We start from the raw sequence: 25,824 nt of genomic DNA, 5'->3' as shown, positions 1-25,824 counted from the left end.
CAAAAGCTTCAAGTTCCTTGGCGTGCACATCACTGACAACCTGAAATGGTCCAATCACACAGACAGCGTGGTAAAGTAAGCGCAACAGCGCCTTTATCGACCTTTGGCTTGGCCCCTAAGATCCTCACAAACTTCTACAGATGCACCATTGAGAGCATCCTGTTGGGCTGTATCACCGCCTGGTACGGCAATTGCACCGTCCACAACCGCAGGGCTCTCCAGAGGGTGGTGTGGTCAGCCCAACGCATCACCGCTGGCACACTGCCTGCCCTCCAGGACATCTACAGTACCCAGTGTCACTGAAAGACCAAGAAGATTATCAAGGACCTCAGCCACCCGAGCCACGGCCTGTTCACCCTGCTACCATCTAGAAGGCGGAGACAGTGCAGGTGCATCAAAGCTTGGACCGAGAGACTGAAAAACAGTTTCTATCTCCAGGCCATCAGACTGTTAAACAGTCACCACTAGCCGGCCTCCTCCCAGTACCGGCTACCACCCGGTACTCTACCTTTCACCTTAGAGACTGTTGCCCTATGTACATAGAGTCATTGAACACTGGTCACTTTAATAATGTTTACATACTGTTTCACTCACCTTATATGTATACACTGAGTGTACAAAACATAGACTAACCAGGTGACTCCAGGTGGTCCCTTATTGATGTCACCTGTTAAATCCACTTCAATCAATGTAGATGAAGGGGAGGAGACAAGTTAAAGAAGGATTTTTAAGCCTTGAGACAATTGAGACATGGATTGTGTATGTGTGCCATTGCCGGTGAATTGGCAAGACAAAATATGTAAGTGCCTTTGAATGGGGTATGGTAGTAGGTGCCAGGCGCACCGGTTTGAGTCTGTCAAGAACTGCAACGCTGATGGGTTTTTCACACTCAACAGTTTCCCATGTATATCAAGAATGGTCCACCACCGAAAGGACATCGTAACTATGGGAAGCATTGGAGTCAACATGGGCCACCATCCCTGTGGAACGCTTTCGACACCTTGTAGTCCATGCTCCTACGAATTGAGGCTGTTCTGAGTGCAAAAGGGGGTGCAACTCAATATTAGGAAGGTATTCCTAATGTTTTGTACACTGTATTCTAGTCATGGCTCATCCTATATTATTTATTTGTGTATTTTTCTGGATTATGTGTTTATTGTTTTTTATTGCTAGGTATTACTGCACTGTTGGAGCAAGAAACACAAGCATTTCTCTGCACCTGTGATAACATCTGCAAATCTGTGTACGCAACCAATAAACTTTGATTTGATTTGACAAATAATGAGTTGAGGGATTTTGGTGAGAATTCAAGTATTCCATTTATTGTCAAATAAATGTAAAGAAATCTTAGAAGAAGAAAAAAACACTCATATATACATTTTCCTATTTTATCAGGTATTTTAAAAAATATTTTGTTGTTAAAATAAAGACAATTATATGTGGCATAAAGTGTTGTTTTTTTTTACCCCTTTTTTCATGATATCCAATTACGATCTTGTCTCATCGCTGCAACTCCCCAACAGGAGAGGCAAAGGTCGAGTCATGCGTCCTCCAAAACATGACCCGCCAAACCGCGCATTTTAACAACTGCCCGCACCAATGTGTCGGAGGAAACACCGTTCAACTGACAACCAAGGTCAGCCTGCAGGCACCCGGCCCACCACAAGGAGTCACTAGAGCGCGATGAGCCCTGGCTAAACCCTCCCCTAACCCGGACAACGCTGGGCCAATTGTGCGCCGCCCTACAGGACTTCCGGTCACGCCAATTGTGACACAGCCTGGGATTGAACCCGGGTCTGTAGTGACGCCTCAAGCACTGCGATCCAGTTCCTTAGACCGCTGCACCACTCGGGAGGCCCTGCATTTCTATAGATTAAATGGAAAGACAATGTATTCCATTGAGCCCATTTCAGCCATTACCGGAGTGTTTGACAGGTCATTACAAACATTTCCGTGGTCATAATGTTAACAGGAAAAACGACAGGCACAAGCAAGAATATGAAAGAGTCACAGGAGTAAAATGAAAGCAATCAATCAAGTGGATTTTGCACCCTTCAAACAGGAAGTAGATGGCATGCGCGTTGCTACACACACACACACACACACACACACACACACACACACACACACACACACACACACACACACACACACACACACAGTCCTCAGAGAGTCATCTGCTGTGCTTTTTGTTGGGAATCTGAATATTAATTCCCACTGAAATGATGCAGACCTTGGCAAATGGCATAGTTCCTGCTGTTGTGACAATGTGATGTGTGTTCCTCATTCTTCCCTTATAGCACAATGTGGCCATATGTGCAGATTAGATAAAAGCTGTTCTACTATCCCTGTGATAGGAGATAAGCAGAGAGATGAACAGGGTTACTGTGAGAGGAGTGCGCTTGGAGGACACAGTCTCTGTGGCACGAGTCTGTTTGTTCAAAGCACCAGATGGCAATTACAGGGTGTTTTAGTAGGCATATAATGTAGTTAACCTAACTCTTTCCCTGTCTGCCCAGTTGACCCTGTTTGACTCCCCCTCGTCCTGCCCTGACTCTGTGTCTCCCCCTGCAGGGCGATGGGTAACCTGCAGCAGTCCCTGGTTTGCTTTGAGAAGCGGCTGGTGGTGGCCCATGAGCTTGGTGAGTGTGGAGGGAAGGCCCAGGCCTACGGGGAGCTGGGGGCTCTCCACAGCCAGCTGGGGAACTATGAACAGGCCATCTCCTGTCTGGAGCGCCAGCTAGGCATCGCCCGCGACACCCAGGACCGCCCACTAGAGGGTGACGCTAGCTGCGGCCTGGGTGTGGTGTATCAGTCCATGGGGGAGTACGAGACTGCCCTGCGCTGCCACCAGAGTGACCTGGAGATCGCAGAGGAGACGGGCAGCCCCGCCCGACAGAGCCGTGCCTATGGCAACCTGGGCCTCACCTATGAGTCGCTAGGCAACTATGAGCGTGCGGTGGTGTTCCAGGAGCAGCATCTGAGTGTTGCAGCTCAGACCAACGACCTGGCAGCCAAGACCCTGGCCTACGGTAGCCTGGGGAGGACACACCACGCGCTGCAGAACTACTCACAGGCTGTCATGTATCTGCAGGAAGGTGAGTGGTGGGGTCGGGGAATAGAAGGGAGGATGGGTTACTCATATATATATATATATATATATATATATATATATATATATATATATATATATATATATATATATATATATATACTGTATTATAATAATACTGTGCTCCATAGACTACATAGACTTTAGTGACACGAAAGGTGTTGGGACAGCTTCCAAAGGAGAATATATATCTGAAAGGCATGAATTAAACACATACTATATGCAAGTTCTTGAAGTAAAGCCAAGTTATAATTCTTCCAACAGCTGCAATTTTTATCAATAGGCTTATATTTTATGATTATACTGTTTGTGTTTTTCTTTGAGTATTTGTCGGTTTTTTATTAGCTTGTGTGAGGATGTTTTTGTGTGAGTGTCATTGTCATTGTGTATTTTAGTTTTGTGTGTATGTGCGTGTGTGTTTGTGTATGATTTTGTGTGTGAGAGCTCATCTCCATGCTGCATGCTGAGGCATTTAGCATGTTTACTGGCTCCTATTCTTCACACCTCTATATCCCTTCTCTCAGATGGCACTTTCAAATGAGCTGCCAAAGGATCTTTTCACACACTGTGGCTGACAGACTCCTGCCTCTCACGCTTCATTGTCCTCTACAGATAATGGTGAAATAAAAAGCTGCAACCCTGGCTGTCTAAAACTCATTATGCCAATAACAGTGCAGAGAGTGTTTGTCACAGGGATGACGTGACAAGAAGCAGCGTGCAGGGCTCCGTGGAAGCTGTTAGGAGAGTGGCCACCAGCGCCATTTACAAGCATTATGCAGCGGCACACCCAGGGCATTACACCCCAAAGCCTGTTTGCAGACAGGGAAAATGATCTCTCTGGGTTTATAGGTTGTTTCATCATTTCTCCTCTAAGGAAGACATGAACAGGAATGCCTTCCCTAGCCTTTCCTCTCCTCTAAGCCACCAGTGCTTGTAGTGACCTAGACATCGTTCCAGGTTCTGCTTGTTGGAAACATTGAAGGAAGGCCACTCTATCTCTTCCCTGTCCTCTTACTGTCCCCTGCTCTGTCCTTGCATTGTTCCTTGGTCCAGCTTTGAAAATTAACTCTACCTTCCTTGTCCATGACAGCCAATTATTTCTGGCCAACCTACCTAGACCTAAAAGTTGGCAATGTTTTCCTTTTTTTCCCCTACATTTTATTTTTCATGCCGCACTGCTTGTTTTTTGTTTTTGCTTCCTGAAAAAGATGATTGGAAGGAGCCCTAGGAAAGAAGCTCCACTCGAGTGCCTATAGTGACAGCATGTGACCTCAGCGATGCGTGTGTGTGTGTGTGTGTGTATGTGTGTGTGTGTGTGTGTGTGTGTGTGTGTGTGTGTACATGCCTCACGGTAGGAAGGAGAGAGACACAGCAGTGTTAATGCCTGCAGTATTATTTTATTTAAAAATATATATAATTTATAATTAGGTGACACTTTGTGACACTGTGTGTAGCTGTGTGAAGTGTGTATGCAATATTTGCATATATGCATTGTATAATGATTAAAAGAGAGAGAGAGGTGTCTTTACACATGCATGCGTACGACAGGAGGCTGCTGAGGGGAAAACGGCTCATAATAATGGCCGTAATGGAGCAAATGGAATGGCATCATACACCTGGAAACCATGTCTTTAATGTATTTGATACAATTCCACCAATTCCACTCCAGTCATTACCACAAGCCTGTTCTCCCCAATTAAGGTGCCACCAACCTCCGGTGGTGTGTACGTGAGTGTGTGTTTGTGAGCGCCACAGTGTGTGTGGGTATATTTATGCAGGACTTAAGAGTGTGTATTGCCCTGCAGCAAGCATGTGTGTGTGTGTACAGTCACAGGGTGCATGGGCCCCTGGGGCTGTAGTGAATCTCTTCACCAGCTGTCAGGCAGCCTTTAAAGTGTTCTCTAGTTGCTCTTCAGGGTGCAGCCAGCCACGGAGCCACCACCACATCCTTATGTCAGCCACCACTACGTGACTGTGCCTGCATGGCACACCGAAGGCACACACACTGACGGTCACAGTGACAGTGACGGCAAGGGATTGACACAGAAAGAGAGAGGAAAAGAGAACATAAGGAGGAAGAGAGGGAAGCATGTGGGAAGAGATAGCAAGGGTACGCAATGCCGATGTATACATCTTCATGTATGATCATTCCACCAAGTGTCAACCGCACTATAAAAAAAAACATGCCGTTTTTTTATTAATCATGAGTCTTCTTCATAGAACAGCTCAGATAGAGAGAGGGAGGGAGGGAGAAGGAGTGTGTGAGAGTGACTCGGAGAGATGGAGTGAGATGTGAATGGTGATGGTGCCAGGGAATTAAAAGGATCATTTAGATCCGTTTTCTCTCTAAAGCTCCAGACTCTAATGAAACCTGAGTAGTACTGAGACTAGTGGAGGGCACTCACACAGATAGACAGAGAGAAAGAGGGGAGAGAAAGAGAGAGAGAGAGAGAAACAGAGATACAGAGACTATGTAGGGGAGGGAGAGGGTGAAGGAGAGGGTTTAGAGAGTTCTGAAAGAATGGCAGAGAGCTGGAGGAAGGAGAAAGAGGGCAGAGAGAGATAAGAGGATAGATAAGGAGAGGGGGGAAGTGTTGCAGGCTTCAAAGGCGGCCGTCTCTCTGAGGGTGTACTCACAGAGCAGAGCAGCCTTGGGCTTGGTGGAATAGGAATAGTGTAGGTCGGGTGTTCCTTCCTGGTCACGCTCTGTGTTCTCTTCTTATCTGGGTCAGACTCAGACACACTGTTCTCCAGGAATGACTAAAAACGCAAGGAGAGTGAGACAAGGGCTGCTTGATATCATGGTCCATTTTCTCTCCCCTCCACCAAAACTTGTTTGCCCCTAGTCACAGAGGAATAGAGAAGACACACTATATTCTAATACCTACGTAATATAAATATTGTAGCCACAGACTTATTAGCAGCCCAATTCAAAGCCCAGATTGCGTGCTGTGTTGTTAGCACCTGGTAGGTGACGTGGCCCAGTGTCTGTCCTTTTTCATCATTTCCCTCCGTGGAGTGTCTGTTTCATCACAGTAATTGGGTGAAACCAAGCAGTCAAAAGGCAGGCTGAAGACACATGCAAAGATGTGACATATGCATCACCGCTTGAGGGATTGAAAGGGGAAAACAAACAGCATTCTCGCCAGGTGATCTGACAAAGCCATGCTAACTGAACACAAAAATCTCCCCGGGTTTTGGCTGAATCTCAGAGGAAGTTTATGGACCAGTGTGATGAGTTTCAACACAGGATTTATCTAGCCTCTGTGTGTGTTGTATTTCCAGTGTGTGTGTGGTTGAGTGGATGATACAGTTTAAGTCGGAAGTGTACATACACCTTAGCCAAATACATTTAAACTCAGTTTTTCACAATTCCTGACATTTAATCCTAGTAAAAATGCCCTGTTTTAGGTCAGTTAGGATCACCACTTTATTTTAAGAATGTGAAATGTCAGAATAATAGTAGAGAGAATGATTTATTTCAGCTTTTATTTATTTCATCACATTCCCAGTGGGTCAGAAGTTTACATACACTCAATTAGTGTTTGGTAGCATTGCCTTTAAATTGTTTAAACTTGGGTAAAATATTTCCGGTAGCCTTCCACAAGCTTCCCACAATACGTTGGGTGAATTTTGGCCCATTCCTCCTGACAGAGCTAGTGTAACTGAGACAGGTTTGTAGGCCTCCTTGCTCGCAAACGCTTTTTCAGTTCTGCTCACACATTTTCTATAGGATTGAGGTCAGGGCTTTGTGATGGCCACTCCAATACCTTGACTTTGTTGTCCTTAAGCCATTTTGCCACAACTTTGGAAGTATGCTTGGGGTCATTGTCCATTTGGAAGACCCATTTGTGACCAAGCTTTAACTTCCTGACTGATGTCTTGAGATGTTGCTTCAATATATCCACATCATTTTCCTTCCTCATGATGCCATCTATTTTGTGAAGTGCACCAGTCCCTCCTGCAACAAAGCACCCCCACAGCATGATTCTGCCACCCCCGTGCTTCACGGTTGGGATGGTGTTCTTCGGCTTGCAAGTAACCCCCTTTTTCCTCCAAACATAACAATGGTCATTATGGCCAAACAGTTCTATTTTTGTTTCATCAGACCAGAGGACATTTCTCCAAAAAGTACGATCTTTGTCCCCATGTGCAGTTGCAAACCGTAGTCTGGCTTTTTTATGGCGGTTTTGGAGCAGTGGCTTCTTCCTTGCTGAGCGGCCTTTCAGGTTATGTCGATATAGGACTCGTTTTACTGTGGATATAGATACTTTTGTACCTGTTTCCTCCAGAATCTTCACAAGGTCCTTTGCTGTTGTTCTGGGATTGTTTTGCACTTTTCGCACCAAAGTACGTTAATCTCTAGGAGACAGAACGCGTCTCCTTCCTGAGCGGTATGACGGCTGCGTGGTTCCATGGTGTTTATACTTGCATACTATTGTTTGTACAGATGAACGTGGTACCTTCAGGCGTTTGGATAATTGCTCCCAAGGATGAACCAGACTTGTGGAGGTCTACAATTTTTTTCTGAGGTCTTGGCTGATTTCTTTTGATTTTCGCATGATGTCAAGCAAAGAGGCACTGAGTTTGAAAGTAAGCCTTGAAATACATCCACGTGTACACCTCCAATTGACTCAAATGATGTCAAAAAAAAAAAGAAATTATGCTATCAGAAGCTTCTAAAGCCTTGACATACTTTTCTGGACTTTTCCAAGCTGTTTAAAGGCACAGTCAACTTAGTGTATGTAAACTTTTGACACACTGGAATTGTGATACAGTGAATTATAAGTGAAATAATATGTCTGTAAACAATTGTTGGAAAAATAACTTGTGTCATGCACAAAGTAGATGTCCTAACCGACTTGCCAAAACTATAGTTTGTTAACAAGAAATTTGTGGAGTGGTTGAAAAACAAGTTTTAATGACTCCAACCTAAGTGTATGTAAACTTCTGACTTCAACTGTATGTGTTGTTTTTTTGCTCTAATGTACGAGTGTCTACCTTCCATTTGTAATCGAACATTACAGAAGTATTGTCTCTAGACTCTATTAAACCTCTTGTGTTTGGTTAGCCTCCCACTTCCTTTATACAGAAGCATTAAGGATGTGTTTGTGTTTGCTCAGCCATTCGATCCTTACCATTGATTACTAGGCATCCAGATTAGTGCCCTAACAGCCTCGTACTGTGTTTTTGGGAGTGTGTGTGTGTTTGTGTTTGTGTTTGTGTGTGTGAGGCCCAGACTGAGTGGGATTTTACAACTGAAGCTGTTCACTGTCAGAATATCAGTACCACGCTTACATCTGTTACCCTGAAAGATACCTGCCTGCCCATAGCTCTAAATTAGTTATGATATCTCTCTCTCTCTCTCTCTCTCTCTCTCTCTCTCTCCAGGCCTACGGCTGGCGGAGCAGCTGGCTCGGCGTGAGGATGAGGCTAAGATCCGCCATCGTCTGGGGCTGTCTCTGTGGGCCAGGGGAACCTGGAGGAGGCCCAGCACCAGGTACGCATCTGACATTAACCTCTCCTCAAACACAACATACACATTACACAGGTTACCTATCTGCATGTGTGTAGAGAGAGACATTGGATGGGAAGGGAGGATTTACATTTTATTCACCCTCTTATCCAGAGCGACTTACAGTTAGTGCATTCATCTTGAGATAGCTAGGTGGGACAACCACATATCTCAGTCATAGTAGGTAAAAATGTTCCTCAATAAAGTAGCTATCAGCAAAGTCAGTGCTAGTAATGAAAAAGTAAATAGTGACTGTTAGTTCACAAAGTCACGGGTGTTGTTTTTTTTTTTTTTTTGGGGGGGGGGGGGGGGGGGGTGCTGTGGGATTATTTAAGATACTCTTTGAAGAGGTAGGGTTTCAGAAGTTTTCGGAAGATGGGCAGGCACTCTGATGTCCTAGCATTAGGTGGACGCTCGTTCCACCATTGGGGTGCCAGGACAGAGAAGAGCTTTGACTGGGCTGAGCGGGAGCTGACCCAGTCCAATGTACAGTTGAAGTCGGAGGTTTATATACACCTTAGCCAAATACATTTAAACTCAGTTTTTCACAATTCCTGACATTTAATCCTAGTAAAAATTCCCTGTTTTAGGTCAGTTAGGATCACCACTTTATTTTAAGAATGTGAAATGTCAGAATAATAGTAGAGAGAATGATTTATTTCAGCTTTTATTTATTTCATCACATTCCCAGTGGGTCAGAAGTTTACATACACTCAATTAGTATTTGGTAGCATTGCCTTTAAATTGTTTAACTTGGGTCAAACGTTTCGGGTAGCCTTCCACAAGCTTCCCACAATACGTTTGGTGAATTTTGGCCCATTCCTCCTGACAGAGCTGGTGTAACTGAGTCAGGTTTGTAGGTCTCCTTGCTCGCACACGCTTTTTCGATGGTCAATATGGCCAAACAGTTCTATTTTTGTTTCATCAGACCAGAGAACATTTCTCCAAAAAGTACGATCTTTGTCCCCATGTGCAGTTGCAAACCGTAGTCTGGCTTTTTTATGGCGGTTTTGGAGCATGGGCTTCTTCCTTGCTGAGCAGCCTTTCAGGTTATGTCGATATAGGACTCGTTTTACTGTGGATATAGATACTTTTGTACCTGTTTCCTCCAGCATTTTCACAAGGTCCTTTGCTGTTGTTTTGGGATTGATTTGCACTTTTCGCACCAAAGTACGTTAATCTCTAGGAGACAGAACGCCTCTCCTTCCTGAGCGGTATGATGGCTGCATGGTCCCATGGTGTTTATACTTGCGTACTAGTGTTTGTACAGATGAACGTGGTACCTTCAGGCATTTGGAAATTGCTCCCAAGGATGAACCAGACTTGTGGAGTTCTACAACGTTTTTTCGGAGGTCTTGGCTGATTTCTTTTGATTTTCCCATGATGTCAAACAAAGAGGCACTGAGTTTGAAGGTAGGCCTTGAAGTACATCCACAGGTACACCTCCAATTGACTCAAATGATGTCAATTAGCCTATCAGAAGCTTCTAAAGCCATGACATCATTTTCTGGAATTTTCCAAGCTGTTCAAAGTCACAGTCAACTTAGTGTATGTACATTTCTGACCCTCTTGAATTGTGATACAGTGAATTATAAGTGAAATAATCTGTCTGTAAACAATTGTTTGAAAAATTACTTGTGTCATGCACAAAGTAGATGTCCTAACCGACTAGCCAAAACTATAGTTTGTTAACAAGCAATTTGTGGAGTGGTTGAAAAACTAGTTTTAATGAGTCCAAACTAAGTGTATGTAAAATTCCAACTTCAACTGTATCTCTCTCTCTCTTTCTTTCTCTATTTCAATTCAATTTAAAGGGGCTTTATTGGCATGGGAAATGTGTTTACATTGTCAATGCATGTGAAATAAACAACAGTGAGAAGACACAAAACAACATCAACACAAAACTCTTAGAATTTAACAGTAAATATTGCATTCAAAAAGGTTGAAAAAAGATTTTAAAGTGTTATACAGTGAGGGAAAAAAGTATTTGATCCCCTGCTGATTTTGTACGTTTGCCCACTGACAAAGACATGATCAGTCTATAATTTTAATGGTAGGTTTATTTGAACAGTGAGAGACAGAATAACAACAAAAAAATCCAGAAAAACGCATGTCAAAAATGTTATAAATTGATTTGCATTTTAATGAGGGAAATAAGTATTTGACCCCTCTGCAAAACATGACTTAGTACTTGGTGGCAAAACCCCTGTTGGCATCACAGAGGTCAGACGTTTCTTGTAGTTGGCCACCAGGTTTGCACACATCTCAGGAGGGATTTTGTCCCACTCCTCTTTGCAGATCTTCTCCAAATCATTAAGGTTTCGAGGCTGACGTTTGGCAACTCGAACCTTCAACTCCCTCCACAGATTTTCTATGGGATTAAGGTCTGGAGACTGGCTAGGCCACTTCAGGACCTTAATGTGCTTCTTCTTGAGCCACTCCTTTGTTGCCTTGGCCTTGTGTTTTGGGTCATTGTCATGCTGGAATACCCATCCACAACCCATTTACAATGCCCTGGCTGAGGGAAGGAGGTTCTCACCCAAGATTTGACAGTACATGGCCCCGTCCATCGTCCCTTTGATGCGGTGAAGTTGTCCTGTCCCCTTAACAGAAAAACACCCCCAAAGCATAATGTTTCCACCTCCATGTTTGACAGTGGAGATGGTGTTCTTGGGGTCATAGGCAGCATTCCTCCTCCTCCAAACACGGCGAGTTTAGTTGATGCCAAAGAGCTCAATTTTGGTCTCATCTGACCACAACACTTTCACCCAGTTCTCCTCTGAATCATTCAGATGTTCATTGGCAAACTTCAGACGGGCCTTTATATGTGCTTTCTTGAGCAGGGGGACCTTGAGGGCGCTGCAGGATTTCAGTCCTTCACGGCGTAGTGTGTTACCAATTGTTTTCTTGGTGACTATGGTCCCAGCTGCCTTGGGATCATTGACAAGATCCTCCCGTGTATTTCTGGGCTGATTCCTCACCGTTCTCATGATCATTGCAACTCCACGAGGTGATTTCTTGCATGGAGCCCCAAGCCGAGGGAGATTGACAGTTATTTTGTGTTTCTTCCATTTGCGAATAATCGCACCAACTGTTGTCACCTTCTCACCAAGCTGCTTGGCGATGGTCTTGTAGCCCATTCCAGCCTTGTGTAGGTCTACAATCTTGTCCCTGACATCCTTGGAGAGCTCTCTGGTCTTGGCCATGGTGGAGAGTTTGGAATCTGATTGATTGATTGCTTCTGTGGACAGGTGTCTTTTATACAGGTAACAAGCTGATATTAGGAGCACTCCCTTTAAGAGTGTGCTCCTAATCTCAGCTCGTTACCTGTATAAAAGACACCTGGGAGCCAGAAATCTTTCTAATTGAGAGGGGGTCAAATACTTATTTCCCTCATTAAAATGCAAATCAATTTATAACATTTAATACATGCGTTTTTATAGGTTTTTTTGTTGTTATTCAGTCTCTCACTGTTCAAATAAACCTACCATTAAAATTATAGACTGATCATGTCTTTGTCAGTGGGCAAACGTACAAAATCAGCAGGGGATCAAATACTTTTTTCCCTCACTGTATTATCAGCTATGTACAGTGTTCTCTCTCTCTCTCGCTCTCTCTCTCTCTAACATCTCTATTACAATGACCTTATCCCCATACCCCTCAGGCTTAACAGTCAAACAGATGTTATAGTCCCCTGTAGCTCAGTTGGTAGAGCATGGCCCTTGCAACGCCAGGGTTGTGGGTTCGTTTCCCACGGGGGGCCAGTATGAAAATGTATGCACTCACTAACTGTAAGTCGCTCTGGATAAGAGCGTCTGCTAAATGACTAAAATGTAATGTTAGCCCAAGCAACACTATTTTGTCATTTCACACCCAAGTTCTTTCCCAGGCAATTCAGTAATGTTTGGGATATTTCCTCCAGTCAGTGTAGCTCTCAGGGTGGGTTGTTGTTGGGAAAGGAAAGGAAAGGACATACTGTAGTTGTCCTCAGAGTATAGATGAGATGATTATTCATGAGGAAGCAGGGAGGGCTTTACTGCTGGTGGTAAAGCTATATGACCTTGGTAAATAGCCTGACCCACTTCAGGGCTGATTTACATAGCCAACTATGTCCCACTATGCAATATTACTGCACTTAATATTCATACAGCATCCGTACTGTTGGAATGAGACGATTTGACCTCATGTTCACCGTTCTCCACGTTTAAACCTAATTGTGTTTTAACACCCTCACTCTGATCCGCCGTGTCCTCTGTGGGAGAGAGATTTGACCTGCCCACAGTTCAATCAGATTTGTGATGAATACATGGTTTCATATTGTGACATGGGATTAATAGATGAATGTTAAGTGGAATGTAATGGGTTTAAAGTTTTACTGCTCATAACTTCTATCAGAGAGGGTGAACGTAGAACTGGGGAAAAGACATGATGAGAGTCGTATCAGGCATCGTGATGGGGATTACATGTACAACTGTCATAGTGTGAAAATGTCAAATAAAAGGAATGGTAATCATGGGTTATATCGGGTGCATAAATGCCCATATAAATGTCCTAGACCCCTATTTTGATATTAGCTGTACAGCATCTAGGCAGGACATTGGGATTGTTTTCTTTTAATCTGTGAAGGGTGAGGTTGGGCCAGGGGGGAAGGCGGTGTGAAAAATTAGTTTTAATCTTAAAAGGATGTCTGTGTGCCCAAAAGATTGAAGTAGCTTTGCAGCAATCAGCCTGCAGCCCTATCAGCAGAATCAGCCAGCCCAGACTGGACTTCCAGCTCTAATGTTGCACAACCACACTCTGCTCTCCCACTGCTCTCTCTCTCATTCTCTCTCAATATCGTCTGACATACTTTAGTGGCCTGGATCGCTGTAACCAACCCCCCCCCACCCCACACACACACACTCACACACACACACACACACACACACACACACACACACACACACACACTCACCTTCCATGTGCCAGTCCCAGGGCAGCAGCTATCTGAATGTTTGGTGTGCATAGTTCAATCTCACTTCTGGCCTCATACAGACTGGCTGTGGAGGTGGAACATTCTCAGTCTTCTTGAAGGCATGCCAACAGAAGAGGAATAGGGAACCAATAACAACTCCCATGAATCAGCACTCCTGACTGGCCTGGCCTGGCAGCTCAGCCTCCGCCCACACTCTGTCTACCCTCCCACCTCTTTCTCTCCCTCTTCTTCTCCCTCTCCAGCCTGATGTTAGCGTCTGACACTGAACAGAGAAAAGATGTGTGGAGCAGGGAATGCTTTGTTTCTGTGGACACACTGTTTCCCTAGAAGACAATGTGTGCCCAGGCGATGAATTAGCATCTGAGTGCCCTCTCTCTTGTCTGGACCAGATGAGATGAGAGGGGAGGATAGCTGTGGAGCTGTATCCATCAGGCCCAATATCATAGATCCATGATTTGGACTGGCTCTGAACACCTGAGTTGCCTGATTCAGCTACAGACTTCCAGGAGTCTGCTACAAACATTAGACGCGTCTATTTGTCGTAGATCCACCCATAACAGCCACAGGCCTGTGCTATGGACGGAGGCTGAGTTAGAGTGCCGTTTGTGAAACCAGGAGACATTCCAAAATGGTTGTTTCCACCAAAATGTCTCTAAAGTCCGAAACGGTTTGAGCTACAGACTATTATGACCCCACCATGGAAAGACTCTCACGAACATACACGTGTTGTCTGTTTTGCTTTTACGACGCTTACATGCCGCAGGACTCGTTAGAATGTAAGGGGTTTACTTCAAAGGAGATCATACAGAAATATTGCATTGTGATGGTTCCTCATGTTTACCTGAGCTGTCTTATATCTCTCATACAGACTTCATAACACTTACAGACAGATCACAGACATGAATATATGACAATGGGTCATGTTTTATGAATATTAGAGTACATTTCACTCATTTCTGCCCATGAAATAATGTCTGTAATACTGTAATACATTCACATAGTTACTGTCACAAACTCCACATAGTTGTCACTGACTAGTTTTCTGTACTTACAGGATTCTTAAACATTCATTTTTTATCAGGTTATTGTTTGGCACACCTCATTTTTGTAGTGACATTAGTCAATAAAACTCATGAATGTAACTTTTTATGTCAAATAGTTTTTCATTTTACAGTAAAGCACTTCAATGTGAGACTAAATATGAGGGCTTGCCAAGGAGATACTTGAAATGAGTGACAAAACCAGACTGATTTGGCTTGGGACTGATCAGGTTAAGAGGGAGAGGGGTAGCAGTGCAGATATCAAACATAATTTACACTGAAGAGGGCTGCTGCCATCTAGTGGCTTCACCCTACTTCTGCAAGTCTCTGAGAGCTCTACAGCGAACAGGGATATGGATGTATCTGATGGTTTTCTGTGTGGTTGTGTTATTTGTCCTATAGCTCTACCGAGCATCTGCACTGTTTGAGACCATTCGTCACGAGGCCCAGCACAGCACCGACTACAAACTGTCTCTGTTTGACCTGCAGACCTCCTCCTATCAGGCACTCCAGAGGGTCCTCGTCAGCCTAGGTTTTCTCACACTTTACACTATCTTTGTCCATTGCTCACCTCTCTTTTTGATTGCTCTTCTGCTCTATTTCCATCTTTATTTGTGTCTTCTGTAAAAAAAAATCCACCACTCCATAATGAACTTAAAAAACCCAATGTTGACCATTGACCTTCTTCCGGCCAGGCCACCATGACGAGGCGTTGGCGGTGGCAGAGCGGGGTCGGACGCGAGCATTTGCTGACCTGCTGGTGGAGAGGCAGACAGGCCAGAAGGACTCAGACCCCTACACCCCAGTCACAGTGGAGCACATCCTGGACACGGTGAACAGCCAGAGGGCCCTGGTGCTCTACTTCTCCATGGCTGCTGGGTACCTGTACAGCTGGCTGCTGGCTCCAGGAGCAGGTAAGACCTGGGGGAGAGGGAGGCGTAGGTCAACTAACTCAGTTCCTCTGTGTGCTGATACAATGAGCTATAAGGGTAAAGGGACTATAAATCTGTACAAATCTATTATGCCACATTATACAACACATTATACAGACACAAAACACACACATACACACTCACTCAAACAGTGAATTTCATCATGATTGTGCTTTGTTTAGCTGAGAGTCCTGGAAGGCATGTCTTGTGTTCAGAGGCGGGCGAGGGTAAGAAAGCCCTCTTTAACAGAAGGCGGCAGCGCCACCTGCCACTCCACTGCTGGCAGTGCCACCCCGCCTGGCCTCTCACCCCCCAGGGCACCTGCCAATGAACCATGGTAACCGAGAGTGACAAAGCCAAAGTGCACTTGCACAATCAACATCCTCACAAACAAGTCAACAGGAAAACACACACACACATACTCCTGTGCGTGCACACACAATCTCACACAAACAAGCGTTGTGCATTAGTTTTGTGCTGTCTTTAGGATTGAGTAGTGAGACTTCATAGCCTCTCTCTCTCTCTCTGTTTCTCTCTCTCACCAAAGAGAATAGAGGAGGCTCTGAAGCCCAGTTACTGCTCTGGCCTGACTGACAGCTCTTGCTGCCATGGAGACTGCTAGTCCTTGCTTCTCTTTTAGCCCTACTGAATGAAGGCTGTGTGTCTGACCCCCCTACCTGTAGTCATATAGATGGGTGTAATACTGCGGAGGGGAATGAAAGGTTGAAAGAGCTGCCTCTTGCCTGAGGCTAAGAGAGGCCACCAGTCCTGTAATTAGCCTTCTGCTCTGTCCCAGTCTCTCCCTGGCATTCACTGGCATACAGCTGGCATACACACAGCACAGGGTCTGGGTAAAACAACCCTTAGTCAGTAAAGGGACTCCTCTAATCATTTAACTGGTGTGCAGCCTGTCTGCCAACTCACAGATCTGAACACATTCAAAGCCCAACTCAACCCCAGCACTCAGTATCTACCACCACTACTGTGGTAGTACCCCCCTCCTCTCCCCTCCTCCCTCCCGCAACATCTCAGCTCCCATGGCACGGAGCAGATGGCACAGGCAGCCACTCTTATATTTTATTGAACATTATTTGTTTTATTCATTTTGCTCTGCAGATGTGCAGATCGTAGGTGTAGCGTAACTTACAGTTTTCAGTGTGAAATCTCTACATATGCTCTCTTATTGTTAACATGTTTGTTGGGCTGTTTTAAAGTGAAGGCTACTAAACAGTTTTTATTACACTTTCATTATAGTGTAATAAGTCCAATAGTGCTGTGTGCCTCATGACATAGTGTAGCATAGTGCTATTCCTTTGCACATTGTGATATGACCAATATGTTTAGCTTGTTGACAGTAATCTCCTTTTCTCTTTCTCTCTCTCCCCAGGCATCCTGAAGTTCCATCAGGTGTACTTGGGAGAGGGTGTGACAGAGGGCGGGCCAGACCTCCATGAGGGTGGGGGAGGGGGTGTGGCCAGCGGCTCGTCTTTGGAGCAGCACATTGCCAGTGCTCGGGAGGCCCTGGGAGTAGAGTCCTACTACAGCAGGTAACGCACAAACACACACACACACACACACACACACACACACACACACACACACACACACACACACTCAGAGCCCAGAATAAATATACCATTCTATAGGGTGGAGACAGGCTGATGCTCATAGAAGAATACTGTGCTGTTCTGTATGCTGTCTCAGGGAGTCATTGTGCCCCTGTGGGTGGTGTGATGACAGGACCTCGCTACCTGCTACTGCTCTCTGTCCCCACTGAGAACCAATGAGACAGAATAATGGATCTCTGGATGCCCACTGAACTCACTTAACAAATACTGTCTGGGACTGGGAGACAGGGAAATACAGCAGACAGCTTACAGAGGGCTGAGGAGAGGAAGAAGATGGAGCTGAAGAAAGGAGGAAGGCAGAGATACAGGGGGAAATGGATGGAGTGAGATAAAGGGGGAAATGGATGGAGTGAGATACAGGGGGAAATGGATGGAGTGAGATGCACGGGTGGGAGGAGACTTGTTAGACAGACTATGCAGAATATAAAGTGACTTTAAAAAAGGAACAGTTAATGACAAATTAATTAATTGAGCAATCAAACTGCAGGTTTACTTTAGGTGACTACTTGTGTCATTGAACTTCCAAGCAAATGTCCCTATCATTAACCTACATTTTGTATGAGGGCACACGTTTCTCAAATTAGGATTTAGCCCATAGTACCCAGCCTGTGTGCCCACTGCCAACCTCCACCCCCACCAGCCTGCCATGCCCTCCTGCCCCATTACTGAGTCATTTACCGCTCCAATGGGAGGCAGCACACATGCCACTACGCCTGGCTGGCCACAATATGGCACCCCTTACCGCCCCATTCACTCTCCACAGAGGATAAAGAGAGGGAAACGAAGAAGGGGAGGGGGGTGTGAGGGGAAGATAGTGGGAAGGAGAGAAACAGAGAGACAGAAAAGGGCAGCATCCATATTTGAGACTGTGTGTCCTCAGTCCTCATCAATAAAACCAGTCAACCATAGAATATCTCTCTTTCCCCACTTCCCATCTCCCCATACCTTCTAAACTGTACAGTACTGTATGTACCTCTCCCACCTACTAGCACACGTGTGAGTGCAGCCGCTGTGTGTTAGAGAGATGTGGACAGAGAGGGACCTCATGGGAAGGGATCTCAGAGAAAGGCTTAGTGGAGAGGAAAATTAGACAGAAAGAGAGAGGGAGAGATTTTAGATGAGAGCAACAGTTCACATGGTTTAACTTGGTACCGTTGAGAGCAGTGAGCTGACAGAGGAAGATGGAGGGGAGTTTGGATGAGATGTGGGGGTAAAAGAGGGGGCAGGGATGGAGGGATGGATAGATAGAGGGGTGTGTATGGGGAGAGGAGGGGTGTAGATATAGAGGGGGTAGAGGATAGAAGAACAGAACAGACTCCCTGCTGGGCGCTGTCTGAATCACCATTAGCAGCATATGAAAGAGAGGATTTAACTCTGCTTCCTGTTAGGGCCCTTCCTGGACCATGCCTGGGAAACTGGGTTGGACGGGTGTGTGTGTGTGTGTGTGTGTGTGTGTGTGTGTGTGTGAATAAGAGTGTGTGTGCATGCAGTCTGTATGTCTAACGGTATAATCTCTCTCTCTCCCCCTCACTCACTCCTTCTCCTCCCCCCTTCCTTCCTCTCTCTCTCTCTCTCTCTCTCTCTCTCTCTCTCTCTCTCTCTCTCTCTCTCTCTCTCTCTCTCTCTCTCTCTCTCTCTCTCTCTCTCTCTCTCTCTCTCTCTCTCTCTCTCTCTCTCTCTCTCTCTCTCTCTCTCTCTCTCTCTCTCTCTCCCTCCCTCAGGGGTTGTTCCAGCAGTGAGACAGAGAGTGAGGCAGGGGACCTGTTGGACCAGCAGTTTGAGGAGCTCAACAACAAACTCAACTCTGTGACTGACCCCACTGGCTTCCTCCGCATGGTGTCCAGAAACAATCTCTTCAACAGGTGAGACAGACACTGTGTGATACACTGGCCTACAGGAGCAGTTAGTTAGAGCCTTTATCATTCATCTCCAATTCCCCCACATTCCCATAATAAGAAAGCTATCTGATGAGAGAGAGGATCCGGAATTCATTTGAAAATTAGCTTTCTGTGAAAATAGTATTTTCTCCTTTGTTTAGCCATCGCAGAGGCATGTGAATCCTCTTTATTAAACTGGCTGAGCAGAGCAGAGCTGGAAAAGCCCTTATCAGCTCCCTGCCTCCATTAGACTATTAAGAGTGTGTGTTAATGTGTGTGCTGTATGCAAGTGTGAGTCTATCTGTTTTTGGAGCCCAGTTGTACATATTTCTGTGAGTGTGATTTTACGATGGTATATATACTGAGTGTGTCTGTGTTAGTATCACTTTGTCATTCAGTGCATGTGTTTACACTGTACCGATTGGCAATATGTGTCTGTGTGTTTAAGTGTGTGTGTGTGTGTTTAAGTGTGCGTGCGTGTGTGTGTGTGTCTGGGTCGTATTTCCCTGTCCTCGTCTCCAGTTGAGCTCCTCTTTGATGAGAGGGTAATTCCTGCTGTAATTGCGTCTCCATGCTCATTAAGCCCCTTTAATGGGTTGCCAGTAATAATCTGCTCATTCTTCTGGGGCCCAAAAACTATCTGAATCATAAAGCCCCTTGTGCTTAAGAGCCACTCATCAATCTCACTAAAGCAGAGTAAAATGAATAAAGGCTCATTGTCATTTCAAGCCATACATTTTGGGGTTTTGATATTAAAATAAAATATGTGACTTTCTTTTATTTTATTCCTCATCAACATTCTCCGTAGTCCCTTTGCTGTCTGAGTTGAAGATTGTTGATGTGAGAGAGAAACATTATTCTCTTAACTACTTTTAATTCAGAGAATATATTTTATTAGAAGAAACAAATACATTACAAAAAATTATATATCAACAATAGAACGAAGAACAAGTTAAAAGAAAGATTGTATAGTTTGTGCCAAAGTGTCTAAATGTCTGACATTATCTTTGACCTCATCTATCTTTAGAGAGAGCTACTAAAGTGAATCTATAAAGGAGCTAGCTAATTTGATAGGTTAAAAGTCACCTCATCTGTAATCTTGGAAACCCAGAATTAAAATCTTGCGTAATTGAGTCAGATGCTTGATTAAGTTCTGAGGTCAGAAACGATACTAGAACGAGGAGCGGCAATAGGGCGGTAGCTCCACCCCCCTTCCTTTGCAAGTTACGGGCAAGTCTATGTGCCAAATGTCCCCTCCCCTTACAATATTCAAAAGATGCGAATTTGTCCAAATGATCAGTGATCAAAAGTTCCTTGTTAGTTGTCGCGTCCCACAGTCTGTTGACAGATGCTACGATACCAGTTATGTTATGTTCATCTGTCCATGGGAGATTACCTCATGTGTAATCTCGCTTTATAAGGACTAACAGAGCTCTTCTCTCAGATGTTCGTAGACATTGTATAGAGGTTAAGGAGAACTCTATTGAAGAGCTCAATAAACGTATAAACACACAGACAGGACCGTCAGGGTGGCCACTCTAGGTGGCTATCGGCTTGTTTGGTGCAATAGAATTAGATGACTGAATCCATTGGGAGAGTTGGATCCTAGTGAAGAGTTGGTAGCCGACATATCCACCTTTGTCCAACTGTCTCTTCCTGTCTGTCTCTCTCATTGACAGGCATTCCATTTAACCTGCACCCAGATAAAAGAGCCAAGGAACAGATACTTAACCTCCAAGCCTTCTTCTTCTAGCCTTTTATTCTCACCATTCCTGAGAATTGGTTAAAGAAAATTGGTCAACCCTTCTCTCTTTTTTATCCCTCTGCACTCTGTACCTTTTCTTCACACGACCCTCATTTCCTCTCACACTCCTCCTGTTAGGCTAACAAACGCCTGTTGGCTTTCCCTCTGAGGCCTGTGCCAGGGCCTGGGAGAAAGAGACTGGAGAGAGCTAGGGAGCTGGAGGAGAGCCAGTTGCTTGGGGGTACCAGAAGGGCAGGATGGAGGGAGGGGGTCGGGGGGGAGAGACTGGCTGTAGCAGTGTGCCCGGTTGGGCCTGGTCCTGGCTGTGTGTAAACAAAGTGGAAGGCTTATCAGTCCACGGCGGCCATTACCACAGCTCTCAGCGTGCCACACAGTGCACCTCTGCCCAAGCAGGGAGCCATCACTCTCTCTTCATCACACAGCACACATAGCATTTGTATTCAGCAGTACTGCTAATGTTGAGCAGCAGTGTCTTATTAATGTCTAGTTCAGAACCAGGCATGGGGATCCTGCAACACAAAACACTGGCGCACCTATTCAATAGTGAACAGAACAAAATGATCATTCATACTACAGTATTATTTGCAGTATAGCACACATACATTAAGTAGATCATTGGATATCCTCCACCGTAAGCGGAGAGGTTGTAGTGTTTCTTTAGGTTCATGTCAGGTAACTGGGTGGATAGTTGGGGAGAGGCGCAGGAGAGGTGTCACTTTCTCTCTCTCTCTCCCTCTCCAGCAGTGAGTCTATCAGTGGTCAGAGGTCTCACGCTACTCTCCCCTCCACAGTTCTACAGTCCCACATCGCCATCTAGTGGACATTTATATTATCTCAAAAGCAAAAATGATTATTATTGTCTCAGAACAGAAAATATAACTATTCATTCTTCCATTGAGACTTAGAACTGGATCTGAGGTGGACTCTCTAGTCCAGGTCTGAGGGAGCAGTATGAAGGGTAGAAAGAGGAAGAGAGAGACAGGCCATTAGGAGTCAATGTGCTGTGCAGTATCACTCCCTCCATGACATGCTGCAGTACAGTGTGCCATTAATACATTGCCCACAAGAACTGCTGCTGTGGCTGACTCTGCTGCATCTCACCAGAGGGCACTTCTGATGCAGCACTCTGCGGCAGGTTGGCTGGCTCTAGGCACAGTTCCTCAACCGGAAAGACCATTAGTATTGTGTGTGTGTGTGTGTGTGTGTATTTTTATTTTTTTATTTTTTTATTTTTTGGTCATTTAGCAGACGCTCTTATCCAGAGCGACTTACAGGAGCAATTAGGGTTAAGTGCCTTGCTCAAGGGCACATCGACAGATTTTTCACCTAGTCGGCTCGGGGATTAGAACCAGCGACCTTTCGGTTACTGGCACAACGCTCTTAACCACTAAGCTACCTGCCGCCCCACTGCCGTGTATGTCTGTGTGTGTGTGCACCCGGTTAGCTGCCTAACACCGCTATGCCGTATGTGCCAGTGTGAATAGCTGTAATGACCACTTCTCTATCCAAACAGTTTAGAGTGCTGTTCTTTATGAAATGAGAACTATTGTGTTTGTGTGTTTTGCAGGAGCTGCCAGAGTATGACCAGCCTGTTCAGTAACACCATGTCCCCAGCCAAAGATGGCTGCTCCTCTCTGCCCCGCCGACCCAGCAGCCTCAGCAAACCTCCTCTCCGTGCCCTCTACGACCTGCTCATCGCACCCATGGAAGGGGTGAGCATATGTTCCCATGACCAGTTTGTGTGTTTGTGTGCGTGTGTATTTGAGAGGGGCGGGGGGAGAGAGAGAGAAAGTGTTTATACTATATTAATTACAATATTAATACCACTCATCGCTCCCTGTCCAGGGCCTGATGCACTCCAGTGGTCCTGTGGGCAGACACAGACAGCTGGTGTTGGTGTTGGAGGGGGAGTTGTACCTCATCCCCTTTGCCCTGCTGAAGGGTAGCTCCTCTAATGAGTACCTGTATGAACGCTTCAGCCTCATCGCTGTGCCCTCCATCCGGGGCCTGGGGACCAGCTCCAAGGTCAGCATCCTAGTCAAATGACAGAATGGCTATTATTTTAATGACATACCTTATTTTATTGCTGTTACTACCACTGTCAAGCTCCTGTTACATTCTATCATTGTCATCATTGGCCTCTCTCAATGTGTCCTCAGAGTCATTCTCGTCGGGCGGGGCCGGCTTCCTGTGGGGGCGTGTCCATGGCGGCGGTGGTGGGAAACCCTCGTCTGCCGTCGTCAGTGATGGACCGCTGGCTATGGGGGCCCATGCCCTCGGCCGAGGAGGAGGCCCTCATGGTGTCTGAGTTGCTGGGCTGCCAGCCCCTGGCTGGATCCTCTGCCACCAAGGAGAGGGTGATGAGTGCCCTCACCCAGGCCGAGTGTGCCCACTTCGCTACACACATCTCATGGAAGCTGGCCGCCTTGGTTCTCACACCCAACCCAGAGAGCATACCCGGCGGGGCAGGGGCAGGGGCAGGGGTGGGGACTGGAGGGAGAGGGGTAGGGGGAGGGAGGAGAGGCAGCGGCGGCAGGGGCAGGAAGGGCTCGTTTGGCTGCAGCTACACCATCCCAGAGAGCCTGCGCCTGCAAGATGATGGGAGCGACGTGGAGAGCATCTGTGACAGCCCTCCCCTGCAGGAGTTCCTGCTCACAGCTGCTGACATACTTGACCTGAGGCTGCCTGTCAAACTGGTGGTGCTGGGGTGAGTGGGCCAGGAGAGGGGAGGCTTGCCTAATGTGGGACACATATTAGTTCAAGTGGGGCTGGAGAGGGGGGAACCTGGTTCTATTGCAAAATGTTCACTGTCTGTTATCCACTGATAGTTATTTAGTTATGCTGTGGTAGTTAAAGCTGTAGTCGACAGAGCAGTAGTCTAGTATTTCTGATAGAGGGTTATGTAACCATGTGTTGGTGGTGTGTGTGTGTATCTTATCTACAGGTCATACCAGGAGTCCAGCAGTAAGGTGACAGCAGACGGTGTGGTAGGTCTGACCAGGGCCTTCCTGGCTGCTGGGGCCCAGTGTGTCCTGGTGTCTCTGTGGCCTGTTCCTGTCTCAGCCTCCAAAGTGTTCGTCCATGCGTTCTACACCGCCCTGCTCAACGGGACCAAGGCCAGCGCTGCCCTCGCAGACGCCATGAAGACTGTCCAGAACAGCAAGCAGTACTCCCACCCCTCCAACTGGGCAGGTTAGACACATTCTACTTCCACACACTCAGATTGGCTTGGTTTGTCAACTCCAACTGAGTAGATCCCAGTTCACCCATTCTCCCAAGTGTGTTATAAGTACTTTCTGTTCACCCAACTGGACTCTCACCGTCTGTATCTCTCTCTTCCTCTCCTTCCTATTGATCTTGTGGGTGTGTTTGTCCAGGCTACATGCTGATTGGTAATGATGTGAAGCTAAACAGCCCCTCGTCCCTGATTGGCCAGGCTCTAGCAGAGATCCTACAGTATCCAGAGAGAGCACGGGATGCTCTACGAGTCTTATTGCACCTGGTGAGGGTCAAACACATACACACACGCACACACACACACAAACACACACACTCTAACACTCCTCTAAATCCCCCTGTCCCCACCAGGTGGAGAAGTCTCTCCAGAGGATTCAGAATGGCCAGCGTAACTCCATGTACACCTCCCAGCAGAGTGTGGAGAACAAGGTGGGGGGCGTCCCAGGCTGGCATGCCCTGCTGACCGCTGTGGGCTTCCGCCTGGACATCCCTGCTGCTGTCTTCTTCCCCACAGCAGACCCTGGAGACAGGCTGCAGCAGTGTAGCACCACCCTGCAGTCAATACTTGGTAGGCACTGGGCCTTGGCAGGAGGACATGGAACTGGGGATAGTACAGTCAGATGGAGAACAGCGCCATAACAAGAACCGAGCCTACATCTCTAAGAATGTTATATATTTTTTATTTTTACTTATATATTTTTTACTTAACACTTATTTTTCTTAAAATGGCATTGTTGGTTAAGGGCTTGTAAGTAAGCATTTCACTGTAAGGTCTACAGCTGTTGTATTCATGTGACAAATACATTTTGATTTGATTTGAACCGGTATCTGTGCGTTAGAGACCTCTCTATACCACAAAGCTCAGATTCAAACTCCCATTCACCAGCTCTGCAAGCATTATAATGTCAAAATATGTTAGTTGCTCAATAAAACTCCATATTTGGTGATAAACTATCTTCATTTACTCCCGCTAAGGCCAGTATGTACTTCCAAAAAAGGTCTAAATAAAAATGTACAAGCAACTGAAACAAATTCCTATTCGGCACCTCCAATGTAAATCACTCAGGTCTACAACAGATGAATACATTAGAGGTGCCGAATAAGATTTTCTTCAGTTGCTTCGACATTTTTATTTAGACCTTTTTTGGACATACATACCGGCCGTAACGGAAGTAAATTAAGATAGTTGCTCAACGAAACTCCATATTTAGTAATAAACGAACGTATTTTTTACATTATAACGCTTGCAGAGCTGGTGAATGGGAGTTTGAATCTAAGCTTTCTGGGTGTTAGAGAAGTCTCTAATGTAGAGATACTGGTTCAGTGTAGGCCTACTACTGAATATCAAAAGTTACAATACTGCTTATCAAGCAGCTTTGTGTGTTCTTTACCAGATAGTATAGCCTGTATATCCTCTTCTACTGAACGTAGGGTATATTAAATGCAGCTTGTATGAATAATGAACCATCTGCTTGGCCGTGTCTCCCAGGTCTACCGCCCCCAGCTCTCCAAGCCCTGTGTAAACTCATCACTGCCTCTGAGGCAGGCGAGCAGCTCATCAACCGGGTAGGCCCCAGCATCACAGCACCACGCTACTGCTCACCACTGGAGTGTAGTATTTAACTCCAAAGAGTTAGATAAACATTGTATATTATGAAAGAAATCATCTGAACCACTGGGGACTTACTTAACCACTTGGACCGTAAAGGCTGAAGGCAGAACAAAGCATCATTATATCATCAG

The 25,824-nt window shown here is 45.7% G+C and overlaps 1 protein-coding gene across 1 annotated transcript in view; it reads left to right on the top strand.

Annotated features, from left to right (window-relative positions):
• The window catches only part of LOC311141959 (tetratricopeptide repeat protein 28-like), a 325,737-nt gene that overhangs the window by 295,916 nt on the left and 3,997 nt on the right, over positions 1-25,824 (top strand). Inside the window, 14 exon segments of the mRNA XM_084177484.1 lie at positions 2,575-3,098; positions 8,504-8,581; positions 8,584-8,612; positions 15,045-15,174; positions 15,338-15,556; positions 16,962-17,121; positions 18,924-19,064; positions 22,412-22,556; positions 22,690-22,869; positions 23,004-23,551; positions 23,789-24,036; positions 24,222-24,346; positions 24,433-24,649; positions 25,571-25,647. Of these exon segments, the coding sequence (XP_084033610.1) occupies positions 2,575-3,098; positions 8,504-8,581; positions 8,584-8,612; positions 15,045-15,174; positions 15,338-15,556; positions 16,962-17,121; positions 18,924-19,064; positions 22,412-22,556; positions 22,690-22,869; positions 23,004-23,551; positions 23,789-24,036; positions 24,222-24,346; positions 24,433-24,649; positions 25,571-25,647 (2,821 nt within the window).

This window comes from Coregonus lavaretus (genome assembly GCF_964263955.1).
Source record: "Coregonus lavaretus genome assembly, chromosome: 14".
Classification (NCBI taxonomy): Eukaryota; Metazoa; Chordata; class Actinopteri; order Salmoniformes; family Salmonidae; genus Coregonus; species Coregonus lavaretus.
This window is presented reverse-complemented; position numbering and strand designations above follow the sequence as displayed.